At 32.1% G+C, this 14,509-nt stretch overlaps 2 protein-coding genes across 2 annotated transcripts; one reads left to right on the top strand and one right to left on the bottom strand.

Annotated features, from left to right (window-relative positions):
- Nucleotides 1-1,531: 1,531 nt before the first annotated feature.
- eIF1 (eukaryotic translation initiation factor eIF1) lies at nt 1,532-4,711 on the bottom strand. The gene is made up of 3 exons (XM_011058274.2): nt 4,480-4,711; nt 3,942-4,099; nt 1,532-2,752 (listed from the first exon to the last, which is right to left on the bottom strand). The coding sequence occupies exons 1-3, from the start codon at nt 4,505-4,507 to the stop codon at nt 2,606-2,608; spliced, it is 333 nt and encodes a 110-aa protein (XP_011056576.2). The 5' UTR covers nt 4,508-4,711; the 3' UTR covers nt 1,532-2,605.
- Nucleotides 4,712-6,612: 1,901 nt separating this feature from the next.
- On the top strand, nt 6,613-14,470 carry LOC105147341 (uncharacterized). Its single transcript, XM_011058273.2, has 3 exons — nt 6,613-7,109; nt 8,979-9,122; nt 9,600-14,470. Exons 1-3 carry the CDS (start codon nt 6,972-6,974, stop codon nt 11,457-11,459), a joined length of 2,142 nt encoding a protein of 713 aa, XP_011056575.1. The 5' UTR covers nt 6,613-6,971; the 3' UTR covers nt 11,460-14,470.
- Nucleotides 14,471-14,509: the final 39 nt, after the last annotated feature.

Below are 14,509 nucleotides of genomic sequence, written 5' to 3'. Positions count from 1 at the left end.
AAAGTAACACTAAAAATATTTATCTTTACTATCACATTTTCTTCAAGATATCTAAACAAAAAGAGAAAATCGATTGAAATTATAGCGCTTGACATAAAATTGATACTTGAATTTTTGAACAGAAAAAAAAACAGAAAGTACTAAAAATGTTTGTCTTGTTATCGTCTTTTCGAGAAGACTGAAAAAGAAAATTTATCAAAACGATGGTGCTTAATAAAAATTCGATATTTGAATTTTTTATGAAAAATATGTATTAAAGATCTGTGATCTGTTTTGTCATATTCTCCTCTTTTGAAGAATTTAAAAAAGAAAATAATCGAATCTATCGAATCATTGAAAAATTCAATTGAATTTAAGTCAAAAAGAAAGAAAAGCTGTCAAGAGGTGATCTTATCATATTTTCTTCGAGAAATTTCATAACAAATTAATTGATCGAGACGATAATTAATGAAAAAATGTTCAAATTTTCGAAACGAAAAAAAACGAGAAATATTAAAAATATTTATCTTATCCTATCTTGTTCACTTCTTTATTTGTTCTCCTCCCGTTCGATATTTTTTTTTATGATTACTCTGTAAATTTAGCGCGAATGAAAATAGAAACGCTATTCTAATCTTTGAACCGAGGAAAAATGAGTAGAGAAAAGTATGTTATCTCCATTATCTCTTGAAAAGGAATCCCATCTCGAATTTCTAATAAAGGTGACAAGAAAAGAATTTCAATTTTTCTATATCCTTTCTCCATGTTCTTTTTTTTTAATTAAAATAAAAAAATTTCTTTTAATTCTCAATCTATTTTCACTAAAAACGCAAATAGGCGTTTTTTTTATGAACAGACGCACACATTATATTTAGTTTTTCTAACAATTTCAACATTTCAACTATTCGCTATCATTTTTTACATTTTTCATAGATCGTGAAACTTGTAATATATATATATTCTTTGAATAGCAAAATACTTGGACAGATACAAGAAAAAATACTTTCGTATATACTCTCTCTCTAGCACTTTATATATTTATTGTGTCTATCCTGTTAATACCAAGAAACAGATTCTACGAAATAGCGAGTATAACATAAACGTAATCGATAAACAACGATAGCTTATCTGATGATTTTTTTATAAACCACATCGTGTATTTAATTCGTACACTCGCTATCACATGGCGATAGATATCAATTTCTCTCTCTCTCTCTCTCTCTCTCTCTCTCTATATATATATATATATATATATATATATATATATAATTTCCACCACTTTTATTTCTTTTTATTTTCTCTTCTACTTTATCGTTTTCCTCATACTTTATCACATGATATACAAACATTATAAAAGTGTTATATAAATTAATAAAGTAGGAACACATCTATATAACTTCTGTTACATTGAATAAGCAAGAAAATAAATATATTCCTAAAATATCTCATTTTTTCATACAGTTGAATTTAATAGCAATGTCAATTTTTAGAGCTGGGATAGTGAAAAGGAAAAGGGACAAGATGGTCATGTTATATTTCATTCATGTACGCATTATTTATTTATCTAGAACAGCCACATTTTATTAACTCTCATTATTATTATTATTTCAAAACAATTCGTCATTTAATTACTGCCTTAAAAGGGAATGGAAAGCAAGAGCGAAGATATGATACGGGGCGAAGGAGGAGTGTCCTTTATGCGAAAGGAAGAATCAAAATCGGCCCTACAAATATTCAACAAATCATCACAAAAGGACACAAGAGCGGAAAGCACTCTCTCTCTCTTTCTCTCTTTCTCTCTCAATTTTCAATTACAAACATAAAAAAAATTAAAAAAAAATTAAAAAAAATAGAAGAAAAATCTTATATCGTTCCTACGAAGAATCGCAGAGAAGAATGTGATGGATGCGAGGAGAGGAAGAGAGCCCGAGTCAATCAACCTACAGTTTTACTGCCTTCTCGAAACACGTCTATCGCGCCCAGATACATACTACCTAATGCAAGAACGAACATCCATCCGGCGCTGCTAATTACCGCTCGTTCATCTATGCTTCTCCTCCTCCCGTTTCTCTTCCACGATGTTTATCAAAATCAGATGTGTACTATCCACTGCTGCAAGATAGGGGAATCCCTACCTCAACAGTCGCTATCACCTAACATAAGGCTTACAGTGTGACGTATTGCTTTTTATCTCAAGAAAAGATTCTGATTAGAATAGATATATTGCCTATAGGTATACGCTGGTTATATGCCTATATATCTTCCCTTTCTTTCGCTATATCTCTTCCTCCTTTCTTTTATTCGCCTTTTATTCCTCTATTGTTTATTTCCTTCTCTATTTCGTTTTCTTACTTCCTCTTTTTATTATTGAAATATATATGCGCGCGCGCGCGTGTGTGTGTGTGTGTATGTATATATATATATATACATATATGTATGTATATACATATATATATGTATTTATAATGTTGACGTGATAGTATAATCGGGATATCCCACGAGAAGTTAGTGAATGATATACAGATTCAATTTGAGATGATCATGTAGAGCTGACGAGGGATGGAGCTGTCTGCTGTTGTTGTGGGTTGTGGCATGGATGGTAATTGTTGCTGTTGTTGTTAATTGATTAAAAACCATGGACTTTGAGCTGGTCAGGTTTTGCCAGACCCGACTTTGTCAGCCACTGGCATATATTCTCTCGTTGGTCCCCCTGCAGCTGCAGCACCTCCCCGTACTCCGGGTGCTCTATTACTGTCCCATTGCAGGCAAACTCCTGTGAAAATAGAAAAGCAATGATAAATCAAGCAGGCATTCTTCGGAGGGACTTTTATCATTTAGACAATTCAATTCCACAGAATGTTGGGTTCTTTTATCTCTCCCAAAGGAATGTATTCAAACCTTTGCAGATACCGTTATCAAAATGAGATACGAATAGTCACAGCTTTTCCATTATAGTTCTAATGACTTATAAGAAATTGTAAATATTAAAATGTAACATAACAAATTTTTTTAAATAATTATATTAAAAAATCAACATTAATAAGTTGATATGACAAAGAGTATATTCATACTTTAGCAATACACTCATAATACTCGTAAGCATCATATATTCTTGTTTAATATTTGATAGACAACAAGAACAAAATAATGTTTACAGAGTATAAAGTAAATGCATCCAAAAAATTATTGTAAATGTATATAATCATTTCTAATAAGATACACAAATTTTATTTAAAAAACACTAGAAAAGACACTGTCTCTTCCCATTGACTAATTTTGCTACAATTTATAAAAATTTGATTTCTGTTGACATAATGACAAGATGGAGCAATTATTCTGGAGTTATTTATTGCTCTGTGAAAATAATCTTTAATGTATAAAAGATGTTTTTTTCTTATTATTTTACTCAACAACAAATAGCATTGAATTAAGAACAATATTAGATATTAGGTGTAGTAAAAAGAAATCCATTATTTTTCCAATAGATGGCTTTAGTAATCTGTATCACGCGTAGACGAGATACAGATTACTAAAGCCATCTATTGGAAAAATAATGGATTTCTTTTTACTACACCTAATATTTTTAATATCGAATATTAACGATTAATTTAAATGAATACACAAAGCGATTACAAAAAAGAGCCAAGTCATTGATGATGATCAATATTCTCAAATTGAAACAAAGACCATCCCCCTCTATATGTCAAACCACTTGTAGATGCACTGGCATGCCACACATTCCTAGAAGAACTTACAAAACTACATCTGTCCAGCCAGTATCATCGTGATTGTTTGCATCAGACCTATTTTTAGAGTTCTGCCTAATCGGCTGATGGTGGGGGAACAGCGAAGGAGGACAGAGGGAAGCAGAAATGACGGCGATGAAGGCAGGAGAAAGGATCGGGGAAGGGGATCCTTCCCTCAATGTTAGGAGGGGGAAGCGTGGCACACTGAACACTTACCTTTTTACATGCTCTCACGATTTTCTTCAAGTCATATTCCGAGGAAAGTCCTTGCACCGTTGTTAAGGTTTTGCGACCATTCCGCTGCTGGATCCTTATATGAACGAGGCCGTCCTGGACGTCATCGTCTGAACCCTTGATTGCATCTGCAAAGGGGTCTGCGAACACAGAGATAGAAGGGGGACATAGATGAGAGAGAGAAAGAGAGAGAGAGAGAAAATCAGATCGCATGACGTGTGGGACGCTCCCAGCGCGGGATAAGCGGGATTGCGCAGGATGATGCAAAGCAAAGAGGGTCGAGAGCGCGCGCGAGCGACGAAAGCAACCCCGTCGCCATTTTGCTCGATTCAAGGGGGGACCCAAAAGCGATGGTGTCCGCGTTTTATCGCCCTCGTTCGTAAAGAACAACGTATACGAGGAGGGAGGCGATGGCGAAAAAAAAAAGAATTGGAAAATATAGACAAGGAACAGTGAGAAAAGGGAAGGAGGGGGGGGGGGGAGAGGGTGCGACAATGCGCGTTTTTTTCATTTCACTCACCGAATGTGTTGAGATTCTGGATGGACATACGACAAACAAAAGAGATCCCTCGGATGATATAGAACTGCGGAGCGCAGATGACAGTCGTAGGAGCAGGAACGTGGAGAGATGTTGCTAAGATCAGCACTTGAATGTCGCGTGAACACCACCGGAGCACAAACGGACTCGATGAAAGCCAAGCGCGATGGCCGTGTACGCAGCCGGAAGTAAAAGTTGCATTTGTCACGGCGCGATGGGTGGGGTTGCGCGTGGTCAGCGCGTTCCTAAAATGAGCCGTGGGATTGACCGTAAAAGCGCGCGATACGCGGGTGTGTGGTGACGTCATAGTCAGTGGAAAAGAGCGATTGGCGCGCTGGCGCTGAGTCAACAAATGTGATTGGCGAGCGAATAATGATCTAGTTTACATCGTGCAATTGGGCCTGTTTAAACCGGACAAAGCTGTTCGATTAGCCGAGGGATTAATTGTGATTGGTCCATAAGTTGTCCGTATCTACCTCCTAGGGATCGATTCTGTATTTTAAAATAAGGTAAAAATTACAAAAGTGAGCAAATTTACTAGGTGTTGACCAATGAAATTATCAGTATTCTAGTAAATTCACTCACTTTTGTAATTTTCATCTTGTTTCAAGATACAGAATCGATTCCCTACAATTTTCGCAGGCGAGAGTTAATAACCTAAGAAAAAGGATCTATAAGTAACACAATCATATTCATTTGCTAGGCAAGTTGGTTATCTGCTTTTTTAATTATTTTTTAATTAATCGCTTTTTGTAGTTAATCACTTTGATGCATATTGTATTAATTTAATACATTATTATTTAGACCGTAATTACACTATAGGTTATCGGTTAGGGTATATCCACACAACTTGCATAGCCATATAAATGTATACATAAAGAAAATTATTCAATTGCATTTTTCTTATAAAGAACGTAAAATGTGATAATTGGATAATTTTCTTTATACATACGTTTATGCGGCTATGCAAATTTGTGTGGATATACCCTTAAGGGGGAGCATTTGCATAAGAAAATGTATCAATCGAAGTCCTTCATTTCCACGAAATAAAGCACTCTGATTGGTTGATTTTCTTATGCTTCATATTTTATGCGTTATGCAAGAATCTGTACTCCCCGCTTTATGGCCGCAGCACACTTGCATAATGCATAATGCATAGTCCAATAAGAGAATCAGCCAATCAAAATTACTCTTTTCTATGGAATAGGACGAAAGAAAAAATGGCTGCGTTAAATTCAGCAGAACGTTTATTTTGCAACTGTTGGAAGTTTCACTTCGCGCTGATTGGGTTATGTTTTTAGATCAAGAGGAATGATCTAATCTCAGCAGAGAATCATAAAATGGTTGTGTTCTGCTGAACGTATTCATTCTGATTGGTTGATTCGTTTATGTACTATGTATTAGGCGTTATGCAAAAGTCTATGTTGCAATTTTTACGGTTGCTAGAATCCTATAAAACCAGTTCTACATTAGTTGCAAGCTGATCGTAAGTTTGTTGCGACAGCCAATCTGAAGCTTGCATTTTGAAATTAATGCTTCATATTGGCTGTCGCAACAAACTTGCGATTAACTTGCAATTAATGTACAATAGAACCAGTTTAAGAAAAGCGCAATCGACTTCAGTATCGTAAAAGTATTAAAAAGTATTTTAAAAAGTACTAAAAAAGGCGTCGTTTGCAAGACGGATTATAATGGGTGCTTTCCACTTGTAGTATCATTTTTATTTTTATCACTCTCTGAACATCAAAAAGGATAAAACGACGCTTGTCAATTTGTGTCGACTTGTGTCATCAAATGAAAAAGATCCAAAATCCACCAATCATCCATTAAGCAACCATTTTTAGTACACAGAAATAATTCATCAATTGACTGCTAAACACGATGAGTAATGACCAATCAGAACACTTAACACTAGTTGCGCTTCTCTTATAAATTAGAACTCTAGTATGTTGAAATAAGGGTGAAAATTACAAAAGTGAGCAAATTCACTGATTATTGATCAATTAAAACTCACTTTTGCAATTTTCATTTTTTGAGATACACAATCGATCCCCCAGGAACCAATAGTCATGCAGTGAGGGCGCCACAAACGACGGTATCGAAAACTGAACGTCTGACTAGTATTTAAAAGTTTGTGGACGTGACTGAAGTCTGGCTCAAATGTGATTACTCTCCGAGAATCCACAAGAATCTCTTGTATTGAATTGTCATAGCAAGTAGTAACGCCAGTGTAGTTGTCTCCATTTTCGCCCCTACTTCGTAGTATTCAGTTCATATTCTGGCGTCGCGAACGATAAGGACATTTATTTTGTTATATTCTTTCAAAAACAAAAAAAACAAGCAAATTCGTAAAAGTAAAGATAGAGGAAGAAGCATTGTTTATGCGATACGAAACGACAAGCGTGGATTTCCATCGATTCCCACCTTGCGATAGTAAAACGTGTATGTAAGCAAGCACTGACGAATACATAAGAATGGATGTGGTGGAAGAGGGGGAGGCGAAAATGTGCAGGCTTTGCGGCCAGTACGAGAAAATCTACATCGATGTTTTCGGCGAGGAAGGTATCAAACGTTACCTTGGTCTTAAGATTCACAGAAAAATTAATATCTTGGTGAGTTATATATTTTTCAATCTTGATAAGTATTCTCTTTTCTAACCCGAGTATGATGTTGGAAAAAATGATACAAAGAAAATTTGTTCTTTTCTACTATATATATATATATATATATATATATATATATATATATAAAATTTTTTCAAGATAATGTGTATATTTGTATGTAACATATCTTATTTCTTTGTATAGTTTACATATACTTTATGCTTTATGTTTATCATTGCAAGGAACATTTTTCTCAAAATCAGGAATATCGAAACTTTTGAAATACAAATCTTATTTCCTAACTATAATTAGTTATTATTTGCAATGCTTATAAGTTTCAATGTTTCTTAAAATACTTGAAGATAATTACGATTTTTAAATAATAAATTTAATTGAATACACAACAGCTTTTTGACATTTAATAAAATTAAAAAATAAAGCACTGAGATTTGTATGACTGATGTTGAAATGTTAATCTTGTCTCTTTTATTTATTCATCTTCATCACTTCTTTTTTTATTAAAAAATTAAACAATTTTAATCAATAATATATTGCAATAATCTGTAACTATTTAATGACAATTTTAAAGTCTAATCTACATTGTAGTCCTTTGCTCCCTTTTTCTTGTTCTTTACTTCATGCCTTTTTTCCTTTTTCACTATTTTATTTATAATTGCATTTCTTTTCCCATGTTTTTGTCTCTTCTGAAGTTCAATTTTTATCTCAGGCGACAGAAAAAACGAAAAAAAACTGGGTAACAAGAAAACGAGAAACATCGTGTTAAATACAACGCTGATAATTTAGGTTAGATTAGATTGAAGAGGTTAGTTCATTTTATAATACTTTGCAGTAAACATGCAAAAACAATAAGCACATAATCTTTACAATAATAGTGACACAAGAATGCCGTATTAGTATAAGAACAGACCTTGATTATCGGTCTATGTCTTAATTTTTATGTGAAATAATGTTTTTCTTTGGTAATCAGAAGAGACAAATTATAATATGATGATGTTTGTTGGCTTCAGGTGACAAATATATAAAAAGCAAGAAAACAAATGCATGAAACAATGAGTACATTGTCGATTAGACTTAAAATATCTAAGTTTTAAGAAAAAGTACAAAGATATTTGCCAAAATATTGATAGTTAATAGTATTCTTTTTTAGCATGTCATAATTTCATTCAGGATAGCAAAAGATTTTTTTTATACTTATTCTAATATTATAACTAATAGTAGATTTTACGTAAATTACTTTTGAACAAGATTCTTACAGAATTTTTAATTAAATTATTGCTGTTTGAAAAATAATAAGTATATAAGAAGAATATTTGTATTAATTTTCAAATATACAAATGTATACAATTACATTGCAAGATTATTGTATTAGGTGTAGTAAAAAGAAATTCATTATTTTTCCAATAGATGGCTTTAGTAATCTGTATCTCGCGAACGCGAGATAAATTATGTTTATGTTTGTATAATAATTGTTTTTTGAAAAGAAAAATAGTGAACTTTTTAAAAAATTGTGAGTAATAAATGTTATAACTATAAAAATTATCAATTTAACTTTGTTAACAATTCCAAGCTTATTGTTGTTGTCGAGTATCATTAAGTTTAGTGAGGACTAGAATTTAATGATATGTCATAAATTGTTCATCTATAGAGCAGAGCAGTTATATTTATGTTGAATATTTTATATAGAAAGAAAAAGTAAAAGATACAAGAATTAGTATAAAAATTATATGTGCTTAAGATTTTATTGTTTTTTTTCAAATATGTATCACAACTATAATTTTTGGAGAAATTACATCTTAAATATTACTTTTTAAAATTTGATTATTAATTTGTTATGTTACTTCCGTTTGTGAATTACAGATAGATGAAAAGGATCCTCTTCCCAAAGCGATCTGTGTTCAGTGTCTGGGTAAACTTGAATTTGTTTGTGATTTTCAAGAGGAATGTCTGCGCACCCAACAGGTGTTACGTGATCAGTACAATCTTCCACCATTAATAGAGTCTGTAAGTCTCTATATTTTATTTATATTTTATCTACTGCTCTATCGCTCTTTTATCATAATTAATTCTTCTATGTTGTATCAGTTTCATAATATATTAATATAAATTCAAATTCTATGAAATAATAAAATATATATAAATAACTAAATAAAATATAATTAAACTTAAACTATAATTAAACAATTTATAAGCAATCTTTTACGAAATGTTTTTCTTTTTTTTTTACTTGTTAATAAAATGTATTTTTAATACAGTACTATGAAACATTTTTTTGCATTAAAATTATTATGTATTTTTTATTCATTATGGAAAAATTATTATAAATGAATAAGTCAATGTAAAATATTTGTGTGAATCATAATATTATGAAAATTTAAATAAAAAGGGCTTAATTTCCCAAATGATTTTAACTTTATGCATATTATCAAAATAGAGGCATGTTCTACTTACTTCTACATTTTTAATTCGATTTCTCTCCAGACAGAAGTAAAAAATGAAGAATCAGCATTGCTGGTGGGTACGTCATCGTCAGATAATAATAACAGTATTGAAAAAGATCTTAATTCTACTAAAAATAATCAAATCGAAGATATAGTCAAGGATCCAGTGGAACAGCAGAAAAAAAGAAATACCACCTCAAAGATTTTAAGGAGCCTTCGTAGTCAACAACAGCAGCAACAAGTTTCCAATGATGAAAATGCAGGAAAAAATGTACAGACTCAAGGTACAGAATCATCACCGACTCGTTGGCTTAGAAGCAGGCAAAGCGCAGATTCATCTGTGGTGGACAGCGAAAAGATTCCGATTGCAAATAGATTAAGGAGTCACAACAATGTGGAAACTAATATCAATAATCGTTCTGTGAATAATAATAATAATAATAATAATAATAATAATAGCAATAATGAAAATACAGAAAAACAATGTCCAAAGCAGCAGCAGCAGCAGCAACAGGATTCATCGGTGACGATTCAGTTACCGACTACAGCTTTGAATAAATTATTGACGATTGTTTCTAGCTCTCCCGATATCGATGTTTCTGTAAAAGAGACGAGAAATCGGAATAACGATGCCGAAGATATTAGCTTTACTGTGGAACTGTGTAAAAAACAAAATGATGAGGTATCGACGGTGCGAGCACGGGTTTTCCCTGATCAGGGCTATTGTCTAGTCGATACAGCAATCGTACCTTTGTTGCAAAGCGAAAACAGAACAGAAGTGAACAGTATTGTCAATAGCATTCTTAGCAATACGTCGTCGAAAAACAATAGTCCTGTGGCAAAGTTGAAAGATTTAGCAGAGTTGGAACAGCAACTAGAAGCGACACAGAATCCAGAAGAGCTCTTTAAAATTGATGGCGAGGAAATTAAGGTAGATGATAATGTGGAGCACGTAGTAAATGGAACACAGAATGGTTATGCATGCAAACTCTGTCGAAAATTCTATGAACGCCGAGATAAGTGTACAGTTCATGTGAAGACACATCTCGGTATCAAACAATATACGTGCGTCGTCTGCAACGCAAAGTTTGTTTGCAAATCTGATGTGATGAAGCATATTCGATGCTCGCATACTAATCCCAGACCCATACAATGTCCCAAATGTCCTAAACGATTTAAATCCAAATTTTATCTAGCTGAACATGACAATGTTCATAAGGGTATACGACCGTACAGTTGCACAGACTGTGAACAGAGTTATCATCACAAGGTTTCATTACAGATCCATATGAAGTCACATTTACCACCGCAAAATCTAGCCTGCGAATATTGTGGCAAAGTCTTCCCGTTTCGCACGCGATTACTCGGCCATATCGCAAGTGTTCATATGAAAAAACGACGTAATTTTCGTTGTCGCTTTTGTTATAATCTTTACTCGAGTCTATCGGTGCTAAACGAACATATCAAAACTCGCCATGCGACCACATATACGTGTGAGACATGTGGCAAGACTTTTAAAGTCGCTTCCAAGTATAAAGCGCACGTACTGCAGCACTCCAATCCTAAGCCGTTTATGTGCAATGTTTGCAATAATCGTTATGCTTCTAAAGCGTTTCTCAATGAGCATTTGTTAAAACATGAGGGTTTACGTAAACATATATGCCAAGAATGCGGCGCGAGTTTTGCACAAGCGAGTCATTTGGCTGCTCATCGTCATGTACATGGAGAAAAGACGCACGCGTGTCCGGAATGCGGTAAAAAATTCAATCGTCGTGACAACATGAAAGTGCATCGTAAACGGCATTTCGATGAGAAAAAGACTAGCATAGCTAGCAAACAGAAAGTTACATCCAACAATAATAACGTAAGTGCTCTTACTACGTCTGTTAACGAGAAGTAATAACGAAATTCATAATAAATAATTACTGGAGAGGAGAAAAGACTATAGAGATCTATACAAATCTCTTAATAGACTGGACCAGAGTTCGCGATGAATTGAAGATATTGAAATTGAATACTTAATAAGAGTATTTCGAAGTTGCTCAAAAATGATAGTCTTTTGCTTATACATAATTGGTGCTTCGATGAATTCCCAATGTCATTCCTAATGCTCTTATCTTTAGCAGTACAGCTGAACTCTATCTCCCTCATCTATTCTTAACTCGTCGGGACCAAATCTCTCTATTCTTAAGCCAATATTCATAGTCTTATTTCAAGATCATCTTAAATAATATCTTAAGATGTTAACACAGTCTGTGATTGATTTATGACATCTCAAGCTCAACAATGCACTTAAGATGGGCTTAAATAGATTATAAGAGAATCGACTATGAATACTGACTTTAATCTTTTTCTTCGATCCCATTCTTATTTTAATATACATACAGAATGAAAATGTTGATCACGCCAGAAACAAGTAATGACAAATAGTACTTTTATCATCTATTTTCTTGTTCTATGTATAATTATATAGGGTGTCTTTGAACGTTTTATTTTTTTTCACCTTTATGGCTAAGGCCACAAAAGCATAAATATGAAGACTTGAAAAAACTCGTTGATAGTCGAAAAAAACACTTTTTTGTACATTTGAAACTGATTATCTCAAAACCTATGAAACGTATTAAAATCATTTTAATGTCATTTGAAAAATAATTGAATTCTCTACAATTTCCGTACAATTTTACTTTTTGTTACAAACCATTCCCTGATATTTGTAAAAATGGACACTAATTTTTTAAGGAAGTATTTTTCAACCTATGTTTATAGGAAACTTTTTGTTCAGAATTCAATTTCCTATAAAATCTCAAAGTCTCGCCAAAACGTTCGAGGACATCTTATATATCTAGTATATAATATGTAAATTATGTGAATAAATAAGGAAAACATGTTAAAGATAAAGATTCGGATCTCTTCAAGGATGAATTTTTCAAATTAAAAAGTACATGTGAAAAGTATTTTGGAATACCACGCAATTTCAAGTGATAAATATTACATGCCATCTTATGATAAAATTTCTTTTACTTGAAGAATTATGTTTCTGAATATTTATTTGCAACATTGTGCTAAAATTGTAAAATTAATTAAAAATTAAAAAGTACATGTGACAACGTGCCTTAAGAAGTCAAGAATACAGAGGCGTTAAGAGAATAGAGTGATTATTACAATAATGAATTTTTTCTATAAACAAATTTTAGTATTATTTTTTACAGAAGTTACATTAATTTTCTGTTCATGAATTATCTTCAGAATTATTGCAATATTTTGTCTTTTTTTATATTTGAATAATTGAAATTGTCGAGTTTAGGAAGCATTATTACAATATCTTAATCTTTTCATTCGATCGTTTATATACAGTGAGTATTAATCTGTCATATACTGAAACGTGATGTATCTTAGCCTGTAATAATGCGCGCCTTTTTTAAATTTTTCAAGAGTAGTAAGTTTCCGGAAGATGTTTATCATATTTTGTAATATAGACAATACATTCAGCGAATTATGCCAAAAGTATGATTTCTCGAATAATTGCATAGTTTTATTATAAATTTTATAATTCAATACGTATGTGTGCGTGCGTACTAGTATACATGTATGCGTGACATTAGAAATAGGGCTTCCAAAATCAATATTCTATAATCTATAACAAGAGTAACGATATTTTCTACACGTCTTTACACGTATCTTATTCATAGAAAAGTTGTAACAGTTGCAACGACGTTCAATCTCTTTTGGAGTACATTTTACAGTAATTGTTATTACACCGTGTGACAGCATTTTTCATACACGAAAAAAATCGATATGTGCGTGAAAATAAAAATTAAAGCGAGATGAAATTATTTGTGTTTTTTATACACATTCGAAGCTTAAAGAAGATCATTTTGATCATAATGCAATTTTGCGATTATCTAAAAATCGTGTATTTTTGTAAAATTTTGTGTAAAGTTTATCGCTGAATTCGAAAATGTTAAAATTAAAGAGACTAAAATAAATAGCATCGTATAATAGCATTATAGCATTTTATTTTTCATCATTTTGTTTTTCTCTAATTGCTACAATTTTGTTATTTTTGTATTTAGTGACAAATTATGTATAGAAATACATGGTTTTCAGACAATTGCAAGAATTCATCTTGCACTACAATTGAAATGATCTTCAAACTTCTAGTGTGCAAATTGCACTTGATTTTTCACGAAATAACGATTTTTCGTGTTAAATATAAAAAAAAAATTGTTTGTGTTACACGGTTACGTAATTAAAACTAGAAAAATTGTTAGACATTTAAAGTATTATGTAATTTATAAAATGTGTGAATGTATTTTATTTGTATATTGATACAAAACTATACGAAAAAAATAGCAAGCAAGTGCCTTGATTCAAGTCTTCGATATCATGAGATAATCTACAAAGACGAAATGGTTGCGATTGATAGTAGACTATATATATATGTGTGTGTGTGTGTATACATATATAAGTATTATGAAATGTTTTTAAATAGAGTTAATGGCAGTAGTAAGAACAGATATTTTAAGTTACAAGCTGTCAAAAATGATTTTCACTGTTAAGATTATGAACTATTGTATAATTAGAATACTCATAAGATATCATGTGAGTTGGTATTTATAATAATTGCCTATATAAAAAATTTTCCTATAGTTTTACGAAGCAATCAGCAGTATGAGCTATTTTGTACGTATATACATAATTAAAAGATAACATATGTATAATCAGAAGCTAATACTCTTTTCTTTGTTTATTAAAGACATACATGTGTTTATTACACGTAATAGATAAGTGATTTTACACACACACGTGCGCGCGCGCATATTTGTATATTTATATAGAATTTTTACGATAAAAAACTTGTTTAATGGGATTCCACCACGTTGCCTTAATAAAGGTTTAATACTTTTGGGACATTTGTGGTTTCATTTAATTTATTCAACATTCAAATTT

Source organism: Acromyrmex echinatior, chromosome 19, assembly GCF_024713525.1.
Source record: "Acromyrmex echinatior isolate Ae372 chromosome 19, ASM2471352v2, whole genome shotgun sequence".
In the NCBI taxonomy this organism is placed as follows: Eukaryota; Metazoa; Arthropoda; class Insecta; order Hymenoptera; family Formicidae; genus Acromyrmex; species Acromyrmex echinatior.
The sequence above is the reverse complement of the archived record's forward strand: the minus strand, read 5'-3'. Positions and strand labels throughout refer to the sequence as shown.

Coding starts and splice junctions, on each gene's coding strand:
- eIF1 (XM_011058274.2), bottom strand. CDS start 4,507: ATGTCCATCCAGAATCTCAACACATTCG. Junction 4,100..4,479: donor CCAGAATCTCAACACATTCG/GTGAGTGAAATG, acceptor CTGTGTTCGCAG/ACCCCTTTGCAGATGCAATC. Junction 2,753..3,941: donor TCGTGAGAGCATGTAAAAAG/GTAAGTGTTCAG, acceptor CTATTTTCACAG/GAGTTTGCCTGCAATGGGAC.
- LOC105147341 (XM_011058273.2), top strand. CDS start 6,972: ATGGATGTGGTGGAAGAGGGGGAGGCGAAAATGTGCAGGCTTTGCGGC. Junction 7,110..8,978: donor ACAGAAAAATTAATATCTTG/GTGAGTTATATA, acceptor TGTGAATTACAG/ATAGATGAAAAGGATCCTCT. Junction 9,123..9,599: donor TTCCACCATTAATAGAGTCT/GTAAGTCTCTAT, acceptor ATTTCTCTCCAG/ACAGAAGTAAAAAATGAAGA.